Raw genomic sequence first — 16,592 nt, 5'->3', positions numbered from 1 at the left:
CCGAATCTTAAATAATCAATATGTATCAAGTCTTTATCGTCTTATCATTGTACGTTTTTTATATTCGATTTTGTATCCTACTCCTATATTTTTCTATATCGTTATTAAAAGTAGGTGCATCTTTTTCATTTCATCTACTCTCATGATTTGCTGCAAATTATCACCCATGATTTTACTCTTTCTTAATGTTAGGTGGTGGCTACTTACGTTTTTGATTGTTGTGATTGATGGAATAATCCTGATTTAATCAAGCATTCAAACCGAAATAATCACTTACTGATGATACTTACGAATTATACATGGTAATAGTAATGTTTACACACAAATAAATTTAAAATATAAGTACGTTTTAAGTAAATTAAAAATACAATTACAGGAAATTTTATTTTTAATTTACTTAAGAGAAAATATAGTTAGTTTGTAAGCTGATTTTAATGAAGATGAAACACCCGAAGGTATGCCATAGCCTAAGTGCAAAATTTTTAAATTAAAAGAGATGCCTTTATTTAAAAATGATTTCATGACAAACTCTTACACTAAATTATTGTTAATACAATTTTAAAATAAACTAAATTACTCTGCGAAATATTAAGAATGAAATTTTAAGAACGTAAAACAAAATTATTCAAAAATATATTTTACTGTTTTCGTTCTCCCATCCCCCCTTTTTTACCATTGAGGTCAGTTATGCCAGTTTCATTCTATACCAAGGAGGTAAACTGTAACTTGCATTCAGACTGAAGACGATTGGTTAAGGTTTGAAAGCTGAACCAATGAACACGAGCGTCGTAGGCCGTTTAAGTTTTTGGCGGATTTATTCCGAAAGCTTTATAAGTAGGAGCGGAGCTTTTGTTTGCACTTATTGAATTTGTGTTGACTTGCATTTTGTTTGGTACGGAAATCAGTTTACTTTTTGTAAATCTTTCAATACCGTGGTAATTTCTTCTTTTTAATTACTATAGAAACAATATAATTTTATTGTAAGAAATTTTAAGTTTAATTTTCGCAATGAAACCTTGAAATCTTGTGTTTGAAATTTATGCTGTATTTTATCTTCATTTCGTGATTATAACTGTCATTTAATTCAGGATATGGGCGTTATCGGCTTATTTGTGATTAGTTATCAGAGATGCAAAGAAATTATCAAACATCTCATCTTAAAATTACACCTATTTCTGTCTAGGGTATTTAACAACAAAGTAATTTTACTGTCACTTTATTGTTTTCATTTCTTTTGAAATCTATTTAAAAACATTTCTTAGCATTAGAGTAACATAAAGCGAATATTATTAAGCTTGTTGATGTTTTTCTTTGCATAGATAATCAAGATATTTTGTTTTTTAGGTTTTAACTTCGATTTCCTCAAGTACTGAAAAAATGATTGACTCTGAATGTAAGTATTTTTCAGCAAGTCTAGAATTCAAATTTTAGACTTTTTTTAGTTCAAAAATTTTGTAAGCTTTTGTTATCTGCCGTATTTATATTTGGAAATATTCATCTTTAATACCTTAATTTTTTGATTAAGTAACTATCCAGATTCAGTTAATTAATAATATTTGTTTATAAAATATGTAAACTGAGTAACCATGTTTTAGTCACCAAGTTAGCTATTTAAGTTATAGTTACTTGAGTTACTAAGTTTATATTTTTTTAATAAAATATATAACTTTTAGTAAACAAAATTGTCCAATGTGTAATAACTGTAATTATTACAGTTGTGTAAATTTATTAGAGTAAATATGATAATACAACTTTAAATGAAAGTTTCTATATCCCTTCAATTTTTTTCTCTTTATTATTCTTAATTCTCAAATTAGAAATTCATAAAATGTTAGATCGTGAATTATTCTTATAAAATACATCTTCATGCATTCTTAACAAGAATGTCTGAAAACTTGTAAAACTGGCATGGCTTACTATCTAATTATAATTTTGGGAATAAAGGAGAGAAATACTAAAAGTTAAAACCTTAACAGCTGATTCTAATATTATGATGAAGCCTCTACTGATTACTTCCTAAAAAAATCTATTGCAAAATAATAAATGTGTCTAAAATTGGAAATAAATTAATTTTAACAGGAAAGTTAACGCTTTGTAAAAAATTACTGGAATTTTATTTAAATGGCTTAGTTTTTTTCAGGTTTATTTATTTTATGTGCAATATGCATTATATGTTCCAATATGTATTCTATACCTAATCATATTTTCATATTTTGGGGAAGAAATGAAAGTTTGTTACTGAAAAGTCTTTTTTTTTTTTTTTTTGTTTGTTATAAATTTTTTATTTTTAATGGTGGGCAATAGCCATTTTAGGCTTTGGCCACGACTAAAGCCAGAAGCTGTGGTCATTTTATTCTGGACGTACCTAATAGGCAACAACATTACCTCCTATGAAGGGAACAGATAATTTATATACATGTCTTCTTCGGGATTCAAATCCAGGCTCTTCGTTATGGTAGTCCGAGTCACTAATTATTTTCCTTTTAAACTAAAATACGATACATAATTAATTTTACTAGAAGGCTTTTGAAACTGTTATAGTAATGATGTGCATTTCATGTAATTTATTTGTTCTTAATTTATGTAATTTTTGCTTGAAACTAATATTAATTATGTAATTATTAAATAGAATTATTAATACTTTCATCAAAACATTAATATCATAAGAGTGTTAAGTGTGTTTAATATTAAATTTGTTAGTTAAGCAGTTTGTATTTAACCCAGGAGGGGGAATTCAAGATCTTTATTTATATTGGTGGGGGGGATTAAACATTATTTAATTATCTGGAATAAATTTGACTCAATCAAAATGCAAAATAAGTACTTGGTATGAAAACTTAACTTTTTTTTTTTTTTTTTTGTATTAATTTTTTTTTAATGGTGGGCACTAGCAGGCAGCTTTTAAGATTTTTTTGACATTTATTTGATAATTCTACAGTAAATTTTATCTTTCTGCATGATCGTTGGATGCAAGACTGAATGCTATAGAAAATATTCTAGCTATATAGAATATTTTCTATGTAGCATCCAGTCGTGCATATACAATGTAATTATAAACATACAAAGCTATTAGTGCAATGAGGGTTTTACAGTTTCCTCCTCTTTGTCATGAATATGGATTATTATATGATCTTCCTATGTACATGCATTTGTGTAAGAAAAATAGGAAAAAATACACTATCTTCTCATACTGTGATATTCAGTTACAGGCAAGAAAATATTTAAATGTTTCTTTGTACAAAATATAAAACAGTAATAATTTGCAGTAATACTGTTATTATTGCTTAAGATTTTTTTCAGAGTCTGTAACACATACATATATATATATATATAAAGAAAAACAAAGTAATATGCCAAAAACAACAAAAATTAACCTGTCAAAAACAAAAAAAAAAAAAAAAAAAAAAAAAAAAATCTATCCTGCACTATAGTTGCAAGATTGAAGTAAATTAAACATAAAGCATCCAAAATTAAAATTAAATTGGAATCAAAACTATATATATGAATTTTAAGAAAGACTATTTTAAGAAAACTGTAGAGTTTTCCTGAAATAGATAAATTACAGAATTTTTATTTTTATGTATAATGCACTGGCAGTAACGCACAACGATCATGTTAAAAAAGAATATGATCAAGTAAGAACGGACATGATCAGATAGTGAAAGGAAAGAGATGTGTAGAGGTTTGTCTTTTATGTGTTAGAAAAATTTCATTTGGGGTATAGTAATAATTTTGAGAAGTGAAAGTAATATCAGGGAGGAGGACAGATCTGGAGAATAAGGAGGATATTTGACCATGCATACTTATTTCAAACATAGAATTTTTTTTATTATTAATCTTATTTTGTTTACTAAAAATCATGGTGATTCAGAAACAAGAGTTATTAAATAAAAATAATTAAATCCTGTAATAAATTTTCAAACTTTTATTTATTCAAAATGATTTCTTCAGGAATTCATATACTGCTTTGTGTGATTATAGAATACTTAAAATTATTACTTGCTAACAGTTAAGGAAAGTTGTTTAAAGTTGTCATAGTATTCTGGTTAGTGGATACATTGTCTAAATAGTACTGTTTAAAGTTAAGTTTTGCATATGAACAGATTGTGACAAAATGCAAATGTTTTTTTAAGATACAAACTTTTGAAAGATGAGCATTATGACAAAAGATGTCATGAAAAAATCGGTTACTCTTAATAAAAAGTAAACATCAGGGGACATGACATTCTAGAATCTGCAAGTGTTAAAAAAAAAAAAAAAAAAGGGTCGCAATGCATTGCACATACAAAAACAATACCTGGGTACATATCCTAGCATTAAACTTAAATTAGAGAATTTTGTTGCTGTAAAATTGAGTCATTGTAAGTGGATGACTATCTACGCAGTAAAACCTCATTTCAGGAGTTTAACTTATTCCTGAAGGCTGTTCGTCAACCAAAATATTTAACATCTAAAGTAGGGATGCACAAGCTGTGGGTCGCGAGCCAAATGTGGCCCGCTGAGATATCTTCAAACTTTTGTTGCGATTTGACATATCAGTTGTCTCTAGAACGGATTACTAGGAAAAAAAAAAAAAAAAAAAAAATTGCCACTCCCCTTTCATTACTCATTCTACTCTATCCCCTCAAAGTGAGATTTGGCCAAGTTCCCAGCGTCAACAAAAAATGGGAAAATTTCAGTCGCGTATTTTAGATTGTCTGCAAAGGAAATTTAGTGTTAAAAGGTATAAAGTTGGAGTTGTTAACGAGTCTGCTCTGTATAATGCTCTATGTCTGAGAAGATAGGGGGGGGGAAAGATGAAGTGGTGGAAGTTGATGAATCGAAGTTTGGCAAAAGGAAATATCATTGTGGCCATCCTGTTGAGGGGCAGTGGGTATTTGGAGGTGTGGAAAGAGGGTCTGGAAGATTATTTTTAGTGGCTGTGCATGATAGAAGTAGGGAAATGCTGATGCAGTGTATTAAAGAGTGGATTGAGCCTGGTACAACTATTTTTTCGGATGGATGGAAATCTTGCAAGAATTTAGGAAAAGAAGGTTTTGAACATTTATTTGTGAACCATAGTATGAATTTTCTGGATAGTGTGTCTGGCTGTAATATAAATAGGATAGTGATTATGTGGCGGCATGAAATTGATATTTCTGCTGTTCGAAAAAGCATTCCTTTATGGTAAGTGCATTTTATTTTATTCTTGCTCTTATTTTGTAGAATGTTATGTTCATTGTTTTAGTATGAATTTCTGCCATTATTGTTTTTTTTATTGTTTGAAATTTATTTTAGTTTATTTTATTGATTAGTGTGTAGGGCCTAGATTGTGCAATTCGTAGACGTTTTTTAAAGTTGAAACAGAATGCTGTGTACATGGTATTCTTTGAAATTTATTGCTGTTATGTTAATTTATTAAAGCGAGTTGTGCGTAGTTCGTAGATTCGTTGCCTAGATTGTGCAATTCGTAGATGGTTTTTTAAGTTAAAACATATTGCTGTGTACATGGATTATTGTCAAATATTTTTAGTTAGAAACTTTACGTTTTTGCTATTTAATTTTTTGTTTTTGTTTCGGATTTTTAGCTTAAATTGTGTGTTCAAAATGTGGTTTTTGCTGTTTTTGGAGACATTTTAGGCTTAAAGTTTGAAATGTAGACTGCTTACTTAAAAAGGTTCCATCTCCAGGGAAATGATATATTAAAGTTTGTAATAAATTAGGGGATTCAAAGCACTTCGTCGAGGACTGTTGCCTGACTGGAAGTTCGAGAGGAAAATATAAATTTGTGAAGTCTGAGGATTTATTTAGTAGCTATAAATTGTTTAGAAAATTTGCGAGGGATATTTTGCAAACTGTGAATGAGAATAAGAATATTGGTATCGAGATATAACAAAGCAGAAATCGTATTGAAAACAGAAATAATTGAAGTAACTTATAAATTTAAGGTGAATTTTGATATAGTAAGACCCCGCTTAATGTGGGGAATACGTTCCATCGAGGTAGAGCGTAATGCGAAACAGCGCTAAGCGAGGCTATCTTAACATGTAAATAATGGGGTTAGGGGAAGACGGATAAAAAATGGTTAGGCATTAAATTTAATAATGTTTTTTTTTTAAATACAAATAAAATCACATTTATTTCCTACAAAAATCAAAACAATATAAACGCATATACTTTTAAAAACAAATAAAATTCTCAGTCAGATCATTCAGTCTATTCTGAGTTTCCAATTTTCTGCCTTTTTGTTAAGAAGGCATTATGATAGATTGGCTTAATGGCATATTGCGTTCAATTTCGTCGTCAATCCATATAGACAGTCGTTTTTCCATTTCCTTTATAATGTTATTTCTAGAACGGGTAATTCTAGTTGCAGAGCTTGATGTAGTGCAGTTGCCAATGACAGTATTTTTTCTTTATTCTTAAGAATTGTCCTTATTTTTGAAGTTGCCAAAATTTGAAGTTGACGTTCACCAGAATCTAATCTTCTAATCACTTGCATTTGAGTTTCCAGTGAAATGCTTTTTCTGGTTGTTTTCTTTTCTTGTTTTTTATTATCACCCATGATAAAAACTAAAGATCATAATATTTGTCACTGTATTAATCGTTATAGTATTATACAAATTTAAACTTACAATCATGTCAACAAATGTTTCAAATGATAAAAATGCATCCACCAAGCAAGAAACACAACTACACTGTTTTGGATATGTTATTTGGAAACCTAGCGCTGCGCACAATTTCGGAGAATCCCCGGGTTGAAATAAAAGAGCGCTAAACCGAAACAGCGCTAAACGAAACAGCGTTAAGCGGGGTCTTACTGTAATATAAAGATTTAAATAATAACTACCTGAAAGTAAAACTTATAAAGATTTTAAATTTAGGAAAAAATACAGAAATGGAAATGACACATCTATATACTAATTTCACCGAGAGCGTATCTTTTTTTTTTTTGAGCTTATATGTTCATTTTGTGTGATTGTATGATCTGAACTCCCTTCCTCCCTTAATATATGGATTGCAAGGAGCGCTGCAATTGCCCATGATGTGAACATGCACGAAAATCGTAATCATTTGTATATTCCATCACGGTATGTATATATATATATATGATGCATGTTTTATGCTGTTTAGATGCTTCCATCATGGAGTTTCATCTTGGATGGCCAGCAGTTTATTAGTAAGTTGTGTGTAGTGATAATTTGCAAGTTTATCAACCAGAATTGTATTGGCTATTTTTTGAACATTTCTCATCTTTCTTACTACATTTTCATCAGTATTCTCAGTTATTCAAAACCAATTGGTTCACCAGAAATTACATTTGATTTTTTTTATTACTTAACTGCTTATTTCTTCATTATTTAGGAAAGGTTCTTGTGTTTCATTTTCTGAAGCAAGAAAATCTGCTTTATAGAGACAATTTTTAATGCTAAATTTAGTGGCTATTTATCCATGATGAACAAAGCATATGGATGGCATCAAATATAGAACTTGTAAAAGATATTACTTTTCAATTGTAGAGTAATGAGGATTCTCAGAATCAAGGTTTTTCCTTTAATGTATAAGGTATTTTCTCGCTCCTTTCTTCTGAGCCCACCAGCGGCCGAGCGGTAAAATCACTGAACACTGGTAGTTCGGACCGAGGTTCGAGTCCCGGGAATGGGCTGGCTGCATGGGCGTTTTCGTGGTTTTCTCCATGTGTAACGTGTATACGAGCCAGTTTCCTCCACGAAGGCATCCCTCCCCTTAGGCAGATAGCCCTAGTCAGAGTTGCCACACTACCTGGAAAATCTGAAAAACCGGAAAACATCAGGGAATTTGAAAATTAACTAAAAAATCAGGGAATTTAAATATTTTAATCAAAATCTGGAAAAGTCTGAGGAATTTCCTACGGCATTCACCCCAAAAAGCGATTTTTACACCAATGTTAGAAGTGATCACTTTTCTTGACAAATTATGTATTGCATGAGTGTCATTCAGGCAGCTGATGTAAAGCCAGTTTTCACAGCTCCAATCAGATTGTCTTTTAGAAAGGCAAAACAAGTTTTCATCAACTTTGGTTTCCAGTAACATCGAGAGATTCGCGTGCATATTTGCAGTGCATGTTGAACAAAAGAAAATGCCTTTTCATTCTCGTATAAAACAAAGTTGATTCAATCCCAGTATACAGTACACACAGGATTTGGCAACATTATAATGAGCAGTAAACGGGTCACTTTGGTGTTGGCGACAATTTTCAAAATCGTGCCAAGGATGTACTGTATACTAGCATTTTCCCACAAAATCTTTAAAATCTTTTTTTTTATCTTAACAAATGCCTTATTTGTCATTTTGCAGTAAAATAAAAATATAGTAAGCAGTCATCTAGGCTAACCATTTAATAAAACTAACTATATCTGCCAAAATATTGTTGGTTGTTGTTATTCAGTTTTTAAGTAATTAACTTTATTTTAATGTTATTCATATCATTTAATGTTGCTTCTTCCCTTTAAATGCATTTATTATGAGTTAATAATCCTTTCAAATTTTAGGCAATTTTCTCTAACATACTCCTGCAACTAATTCTTGCAGTACCATGACATATCATTATGAAATTTAATGCACATATTTTTTTGCTTAAGTATGCTGCTAAATCAATGTAAAATACCTGAATTTATATTAAAATATCATTAAATAGATTTCTTTCTTTTGCTTAGCTGCAAAATATCTCCAAAAAAGACATTTTTTAATCCAGATTGGACACATTCTCAATCTTCAGTAGAGAAAACAACTGTGATTATAGTTAATAGTAATGCTTTGAGAAAGTGATTCATCATGTGTGATTTTCAAAATTTTGTGTTTTCAAATGCTACCATAATTAATTTACCTCTCAGCACAGCGAATGCACATTATGCTGATAGAGTGAAATTTACTTAAAACAGACCTGGTAAACCTGGAAAAGTCAGGGAATTTCTTTCTCCTGTTTGAGTGGCAACCCTGCCTAGTATGCTTTGCCATAATTAAATAAACCAAACCCTCCTTTCTGCATGCCTTTGTGGTGTAACAAAAGCACATTTGATGCATACTCGAGAGGACCAGGTTCGAGTCCCGGTGAGGGCATTGCACTTTTTTCCTTCTCCTGCTTCAAAAAAACTTAATGACTCTACAAATGAACTCTAACCCAATTCATAAAGTAAATGAAAGTAGTTCAGTAAATGAAACTTACGTATGTAATTTGGAGGAAAAATAGATTTATATGCATGTGTGTTAAGAGAAAGGTCTAATCCACAAATAAAACTATTTCATGGAGAAAGTTCTTAAGTTCTAAAGGAATTTAAAAAAGGTTCTGAAAACTACCTAGAGTTTCTTTTTGTTATATTTACATGGTGATTTTTCTATGTTTTTGAAAATGAGTACTTTTTCATTTACCATTAATTAAATTGGATAATTTTCAGAATCAGCAGCATTGCAATACGGATGTACCATAAATCTCTTTATTTCCACTGACTGTTTCTTCTAATAAAAAGCTAAAATCCTTTTAGGTATGATTCTAAAAATCTATCCAGTTTCACTGTAGTTAAAGGCATTTTTAGCCTTGTAATTTTCCATTAAATTTCACTTATTCATTTGGCCACTGTTCAAGCCTTTTGAATGTACTCGTATCATACACTTAAAATATGTATGTACGAGTAGCAATTCCTTGCGTATATTTTTAAAATTTCTCAGTCTAACCATGTGACAAAATTTTTTTCCCCAAAACTAGTGCAAACATTTATTACTTTCTCTCTAAGTGGGCCACAGGTATCCTGGATTAAAAATAATTGCATTAGTATACTTTTCCATTGACCAAACTTTTCTCTTTTTATCCTGCTCCTGTCTTTGGAAGTGAATTCCTCGTTCATGATGAGCTATCATACTAATATTTTAGTTTTCAAAGTTTTTTATACAGTTATTCCAAGACTTTGGGGGGGGGGAATCATTAAAAGCTTCAATGAATTGTTAGGCATTTTCTCACACTTTTAGTTATTTCACTTGTGAAAGAAACCAATTTTTTTAAATTTAATTTTTTTAAAGAAGGCGTCTTGTGTCAGATGACAGTGGAAGTGGAATACAGTCAAAAGTCATTAATCTGGACACCCATAATCCGGACCTCAAGGCTACAAGCTTTCTGCGTATGCGTCAACGCATAATGCGTTCACGCATGTGCATAGGTGTTTACGCATGCACGCGCATGTGCATAATACGTTTACGCAAGCGCCTTTAATGTATAATGGACGGTATAAGCTAAACTAAAATTATCTAATTCAGTTAATGTTGCAGATTGTGTTATTCCTTAATCTTCGAATTGGATCCGGCTTATTATTTTTTGCAGACTGTTAGAGCAATTTTATAAAAGTAAGCTTGAACTTTTGATTATGTCAAATAGAATTTCCGATGCTGGAGCTGCCAAAGGATCTACAAAGCGAAAGTAGGTTTCGATGTCCATCAAACAAAAAGTGGAATTGCTGCAAAAAATGGATAAAGGCATATCCTTTGTTTCTCTAACCATTCCGAAATTTGTTTATCAATTTCACGCTTCTCTGGGGGGGGGACGTCGCGGCGCGCAAGGAATTCAAAGTTGATCTGTCAGCACTATCCTTATCTTCAGGGCAGATGTTTTTATTTTATTTGGCTTATAATTCCTTACTAAATGTAGTATTTCATCTCGATGCACTCTGTCTTTGATATGATTTAAATCAAATTTCTTGTCATTATAATTCGCTTCCGATAGTGAAGAAAGTGACACAAAGGTTATTGAAAACGAAAAAATTTAGATTGACAAATTAGTTGGTATTCTCGACACAGCAATTATAGGACTTGAACAGTGGATGGAGCTTTGTAACTGAACAAGAAATTATGTCTGTTATAGAATTAAAGAGAAAGTATTATCACATAAAGCGAAGCAACTTAAACAACTAACATTGAAAGAAATGTTTAATAAAGTAAACAAATAAATATAAAGCTTTTTTGTAAATTTTAATACCCTTTAGATCATAATTGTTCTTTATTTCATAAATTATGATTTCATATTTTTAATTTTATAATTTCTGCATGCTATCTTACCAGATTTAAACTGATGATCTATAATCCGGAATCGCCAACGAGTCTGGTTTAAAGACTTTTGACTGTATTAATCAAGAGGTTTCATCTTACAGATTTGTTTTATTATTTAGTGTTCATTAACCCTTTCTTTAGATTTGTTTTCTTTCGTGTTCATTAATCCTTTCTTAAAGAAGTTATCTTACAAAAAATCAAAAATGCTTTTTTTTAAAAAGTTATTTTACAAAAAGTCAAAATAATTAAGAAATGCTGAGAGGTGAATCATGAATGAAAGATAAAGAGAAGATTTCATTCTTGAATAGAATAAATTTGAATAAGTAAAGGTAAAGTGGTAGAAAGGATCAACTTTAACACTGAATTAATGCTTTAAGAAAACAATATTTAATGGGAAGAATTGTTGGGAATTAGGAAATATAAAGCAGCTGTTGGCAAAAAATACAAAATGTTCAAATCAAGAGTCTTAAATAAAAATCAAGTTAATTATTTTGATTTTAGTAAACCAAATAACATTTACAAAAATCAAAATAAATTAAGAAAAAATAAAAACAACTCTTTATATAAAATACATTTTATATGGAGACATTTAATATACAAATTGCATTCTGCGTGCATTTCATATATGCATTCACGGGCAAAGGGCCTAGTTCTATAATTATATAAATTTCTATTCTCGAATACACAGCACATAATTTATCTCATATAATATAACTTGAAATGAAAATAATTGTATTATTTCACCTTATGCTTTTATTAAGAGCACTGAGAATTTACTTAACTGAGATATTGTTATAGTTTGAAGTTAATTTCATTTTATACAAAATTTGTTTTTTGTTACATAGTTGACAACTGTGTTAAATTAAAAATTTTTATTCAGTATCTTACAAAATTAGGTACATACATCTTAGAAACTAACATATATGTGACTGTCAGAAATAATCATGTCAACATATATTAACTGTTAATTCTTAAAAGCTAAGGGTAATGAGAATATAGGTATAATGAATGACTTTAGAAGAAACTGCCAATAACTGAATGGTTTTATTGACTTTGTTAATGGGAACACATAATTCTGTATTTTATTTTAGGTCCATTTAATTCATTCTTTAACATCTTCTGTACTGGGATCTTCCAATCTTATTATTTCCCCCTTTTTTTTAACTTTAAGAAATTAATTCTAGTGCTTGGTATGTAATTAGCTGTCACAGTACTGAGAAAAGATATTATCTGCATGATGAACTAAATGAAAGGCAGTTTGTTTTATATTTGCCAGTGTAAAGTATTCTGTTGATTTTCATTTTTTACCTGCAATAATTTCCCCGGAAAGTTCTCAAATTATTCTTATGCAGTTATAATTAAACAGTTGGGGAAAGTTGATTCCCCCCCCCAAACAGAATGTCTAACAAATTGCTTTGTTTTCTTGGTTGTAAATAAATTTAGCAGAACACTAAATTTTCTTTGGCCTGAAATTAAATTCATAAAAATAAATTGAGATAGTGCTCTGTACATCAGTTTATGAAGAGATCTTAACATCACAGGAATATGAAATTTTTGTACTGTATGTTATTTTACTTTTAAAAACATTTTACTAGGTGCAGTTCTTGAAGAATCATAGTTAATCTACATTTTTTTTTAAGATTTTAATTCATACATTTCAAACTGGTAGAAAACATTCTTATGCAAGGATTTAGTTATGAAGCCACTGAAATAAGATTTTAGTGATTTAAGTAAAATTTCAAGAAAAGTTTGTTTAGGAAGCTTGGCATGATTGGACACTAGAATATTTATTCGAAAGAAAAAATTAAATTTTCCCCTGATTTTTGAAATTTAAATTCAGCATATTGATTTTCAGAAGCACATTTTTACAGCTTTTAAATTCCTTATAGAACTCAGTTCTATAAAATAAAGGAAATTGCAGATGAGATAGCAGGAAAAGAAAGAATAATATTTTTCTCTCTTCCCTTTTTTTCTTTTTTACTGTAATTTGAATTCTATTTTCTGCATATTTTTGATATATATATGTTGAATGATAGCAATATTTTAATAGTGTTCTAAAGAGAAAAATAATCACCAGAATTCAATGATTAAAATTCATTTTTCTTAAAAGTTTTAATTTTTAAAGGTATGCATAGTTTTTTTGCATAGCATTTGCAGGGAAGAAATAAAATTTTTAATTTACAAAAGTATTTTTCATGTTTGGTGCTTTAATCCATTTTATTAAAATAATACATTTTTTTTTGCTTTCCAGCATATCAAAGATTATATATTTATTAAATATGAAAGATTATATACTATATATATTTATTTATTTTATTAGTAAGTCTTTTGCAAAACTTGAATTTTATTGCTAGAACAAGATGCAAATCAGAAGTTCTGAAATAGACAACTGATTTTTTATAAAAAGTATTTTTAGAAGCAAGTAAATGGGTTTTGAATGCAGCATAAAAATTTCATTTATGTAAATTTTAAAATCAGACACAAGTTTGCATGCTTTTCATAGGTGTATGTTAATATTAAACTGATGTAGCATTTTAATACCAGTGTGTGTACTTGCTTTATAACAAAATATTTCTTTTGAGGAGATTTAAGTCCTTAGATCTGTAAACTTATATAAATTAGAAATTAAGAAGAAAATCATAAAATTAAAAAAGAATGTAAAATAAGAATTGCAATCAGTATTAATTTTACTAGTATCTGGCAATTCCGGTTTTTTTTTTTTTTAAGATTAAAAACGACCCCCCCTTAAAAAAGCACTGTGGAATCATTTTTGAAATTTGATTGAACATTTATTAGGATATGATTTTTTTTTTTTTTTTTTTTATTGGAAAGTTGAAAACATTTTGTCTCACAGCATTGCCTCCAGTTCGCCAAGAAAATAATTTTTTCCTATTTCGGCATGCAAAAATATCAAGAGTTTTATTTCTAATATCGGTGAAATGTGAAAACGTTTCGTTTTAATATCCACATGAGTATAAGCTCATCAGCGAATTTTAAAGATTTTCTGTTGAAGGCAAACAGCCCTTGTGTGCTTCGGCGTATTATGATAACAGAACCCGTAATACGAATACGTATCGATCAGCCGATACCTATCGTGTGAATATAGGGGAATACTCGGGTTTGATGCTAACTTTACCGCGATTAGTTTAGAATTTACACGCTGTTTCAAATCCAGTTTCATCATTTTTAAAAGGAGTATAAATAACGAATACAAACCAAGTTTCTTGACAATAATAGTTAAGTAGGTAATGTAATTATTTTATGCCGATAAATTAAAATTTATGTTTCTCAAATATTAAAAATTAACCGTCTTAAAATCCGAATGAAATAAAAATCTAATGAAAACTGAGTCATAACCTATTAATGAAGTGAAATTATTCCATTTTACTGCATTTAGGGTAAGCTAGCTATCGCACTACATACAAAAATACTCAAATAACCACTGTCTGCTGGGGGTGAGTCACCGTTTGAATGGATTTTGGCGACGGGCTGGCGACCGTCTGTCTAGAAAGCATATCCCCTGCACTGATGCGCACAGTTACTGGGTGTTGGCTTCACTGCGAAGAAGTTAGGGAGAGGACTTCCCTGCCATACATGTCTTTTTGGTAGTACTTCACTTTAGACAGAAATAAGCATTTTTAAGTTGTAAAACGCCTATTTCCTTCCATTGCGCCAGTTCAGGACTAGAGGAAATATATTATTCCTTAAAAAAAGTTAGGTTTACTTTTACTAACATTTATAATGGTCGGAACAACGTTCGTTGCTGAAACTTTTACAAAGTCTGTCTTGCAGTGCTTCTGCAGAACTTGCCAAGTGCCTAATGTAGGTAAGAAAATATTCTTAAGCTTGTTTTACATAGAAGTCTTTTAGGAAATATTTTTCACGAAAATATTTTCAGTTTGTTAATAGTTACTGTCGTAAATTGTAGGATGAACTTGTTTAAACATGTTAAGACTATTGTTATTTTTTTTTTTTCCCGCAGCCAGCTTTGACTTTTAGAATAATTAGTTCACCGTTAAACTACTCGGATGTTATAATCACAATAAAGGCTTATCCCAACCCTGCAAATTTCATAGAAAAGCGATTAGAATTTTTTAAAACACTTCCGGGTTTTATCATAGCTGCAGTCACCTAAAAATAATTTTTTTAAATATTTTATTAGAGCCCGCAAATTTATTAACTAGCTGTGTATAAATAAAACTGATCAATTACAAACTTTAAACGTTGTTAAACATAGTACTCTGATCTTATTTAATTGTCCCGTTTAAAGAAATAAACCCAGTCTTACCTTATAACAACAGTCAGGGATAAATCGATATTATTTACCTATGACTACCTGTTAATCTGAAAAGATAAAAAAATGTTATATCTTCCAGTTGCGTTTTTCTTCTATTGTGTATGTCCCAAGTAATCAGTTAGCACAGATGGAATATACTTCCTCTGATTTATTGTTTCCTTTTAATATTGCAATTGAACTTCCGATGATAAAGGGTTCTTCTTGAATTAAATCATTCTATATTTATGGTTGTGTGTATTAAAAGATAAGATTAAGTGTTGAATACCGGAAAGAAGTAGACATGGTATAACACGAGGCTGTAATCAAAATGTATATAAAAAAATGTGATAATGAAATAATTTCCGGTATCTATTATCAGTTTTCTTCCCTTTTTCTCATATTTATCGTCTGCTCATTCAGAGATGTATTTTGTATTTCTAAACAGTGATTGTTTGTTTATAAACAAAAATGACAATACATAATACTGTTTTTCAAAATTTAAGAACATGGCAACAAAGGTGGAAGAGAAAATATTCTAAATAATCGTAAGTTTTCCAAATTTGTTGACGAAGGTTAATTTTCATCCAAACATTTTTTGGCATCTTGTATATTTTCTTACTTCCGAACGTTAGAAGCCCTGCAAACATTTAAAACCTTTTCCTTGATAATGTATCTTTTAGCATTAGTAAGGTAGCAGAGTCTGTCAAGTTTTTTGAATCACGAAAAGTAAAAGTGGGAAAAATCACGAAAAATATGAAATTCCTTCTAATATTACTGTTTTATTTAGAGCAAAATATTCGTGATCAATGTTAAACAAAGGCTTCATTTGATTTTGGTAAGAAACTAAAACGTATTCCATCGAACTGCTATTTTGTTTTGTTATTTATTGCAAAATCGCTGAAGATCACCAAGTCGCCACATAATTTAAATACAGTATATCTATTTAGATTGACAATTTGTCGATAAATATTATCAGAGCTTGACTCCTTTTCTTGTGGCATCAACTACAAGAATAGACTCTTAGTCGATAGATTTTATAAGTTATCAACTTCGCTCGCTCCGTGGACACTGTTTACGAATTTCCAAACTTTAATCAGGATTCGAACCCAGGCCTATCGACATAATAGCTGCCTCAACTAATTATTAACCGATCGGATGGCAAACAAAGTCTATCCTGCAAAAACGCGAATGTCAGTACTTTGTTACAACATAAAGGTGAAATTTTTCTGCTTGGGTTAAATAAGAACTAGAGATGGGGAATTCA

At 30.0% G+C, this 16,592-nt stretch overlaps 1 protein-coding gene across 6 annotated transcripts in view; it reads left to right on the top strand.

The window, feature by feature from the left end:
- The first annotated feature begins 785 nt into the window (after positions 1-785).
- LOC118189058 (uncharacterized) overlaps positions 786-16,592 on the top strand; it is a 41,887-nt gene continuing 26,080 nt past the window's right edge. Inside the window, exons 1-2 of one of the 6 annotated variants that reach the window (XM_085825070.1) lie at positions 786-892; positions 1,345-1,393. In XM_085825070.1, the coding sequence (XP_085681196.1) occupies positions 1,378-1,393 (16 nt within the window). In that variant the 5' untranslated portion in view covers positions 786-892; positions 1,345-1,377. Of the gene's footprint in view, positions 936-1,088; positions 1,200-1,344; positions 1,394-14,631; positions 14,879-16,592 lie in introns of those variants that run through there. The other 5 variants (XM_085825069.1, XM_085825068.1, XM_035359597.2 and 2 more) reach the window with 5 other exon arrangements.

Source organism: Stegodyphus dumicola, chromosome 10 (genome assembly GCF_044657685.1).
Source record: "Stegodyphus dumicola isolate Sdum_Otavi_A_Nest chromosome 10, ASM4465768v1".
Taxonomy (NCBI): Eukaryota; Metazoa; Arthropoda; class Arachnida; order Araneae; family Eresidae; genus Stegodyphus; species Stegodyphus dumicola.
The sequence above is the reverse complement of the archived record's forward strand: the minus strand, read 5'-3'. Positions and strand labels throughout refer to the sequence as shown.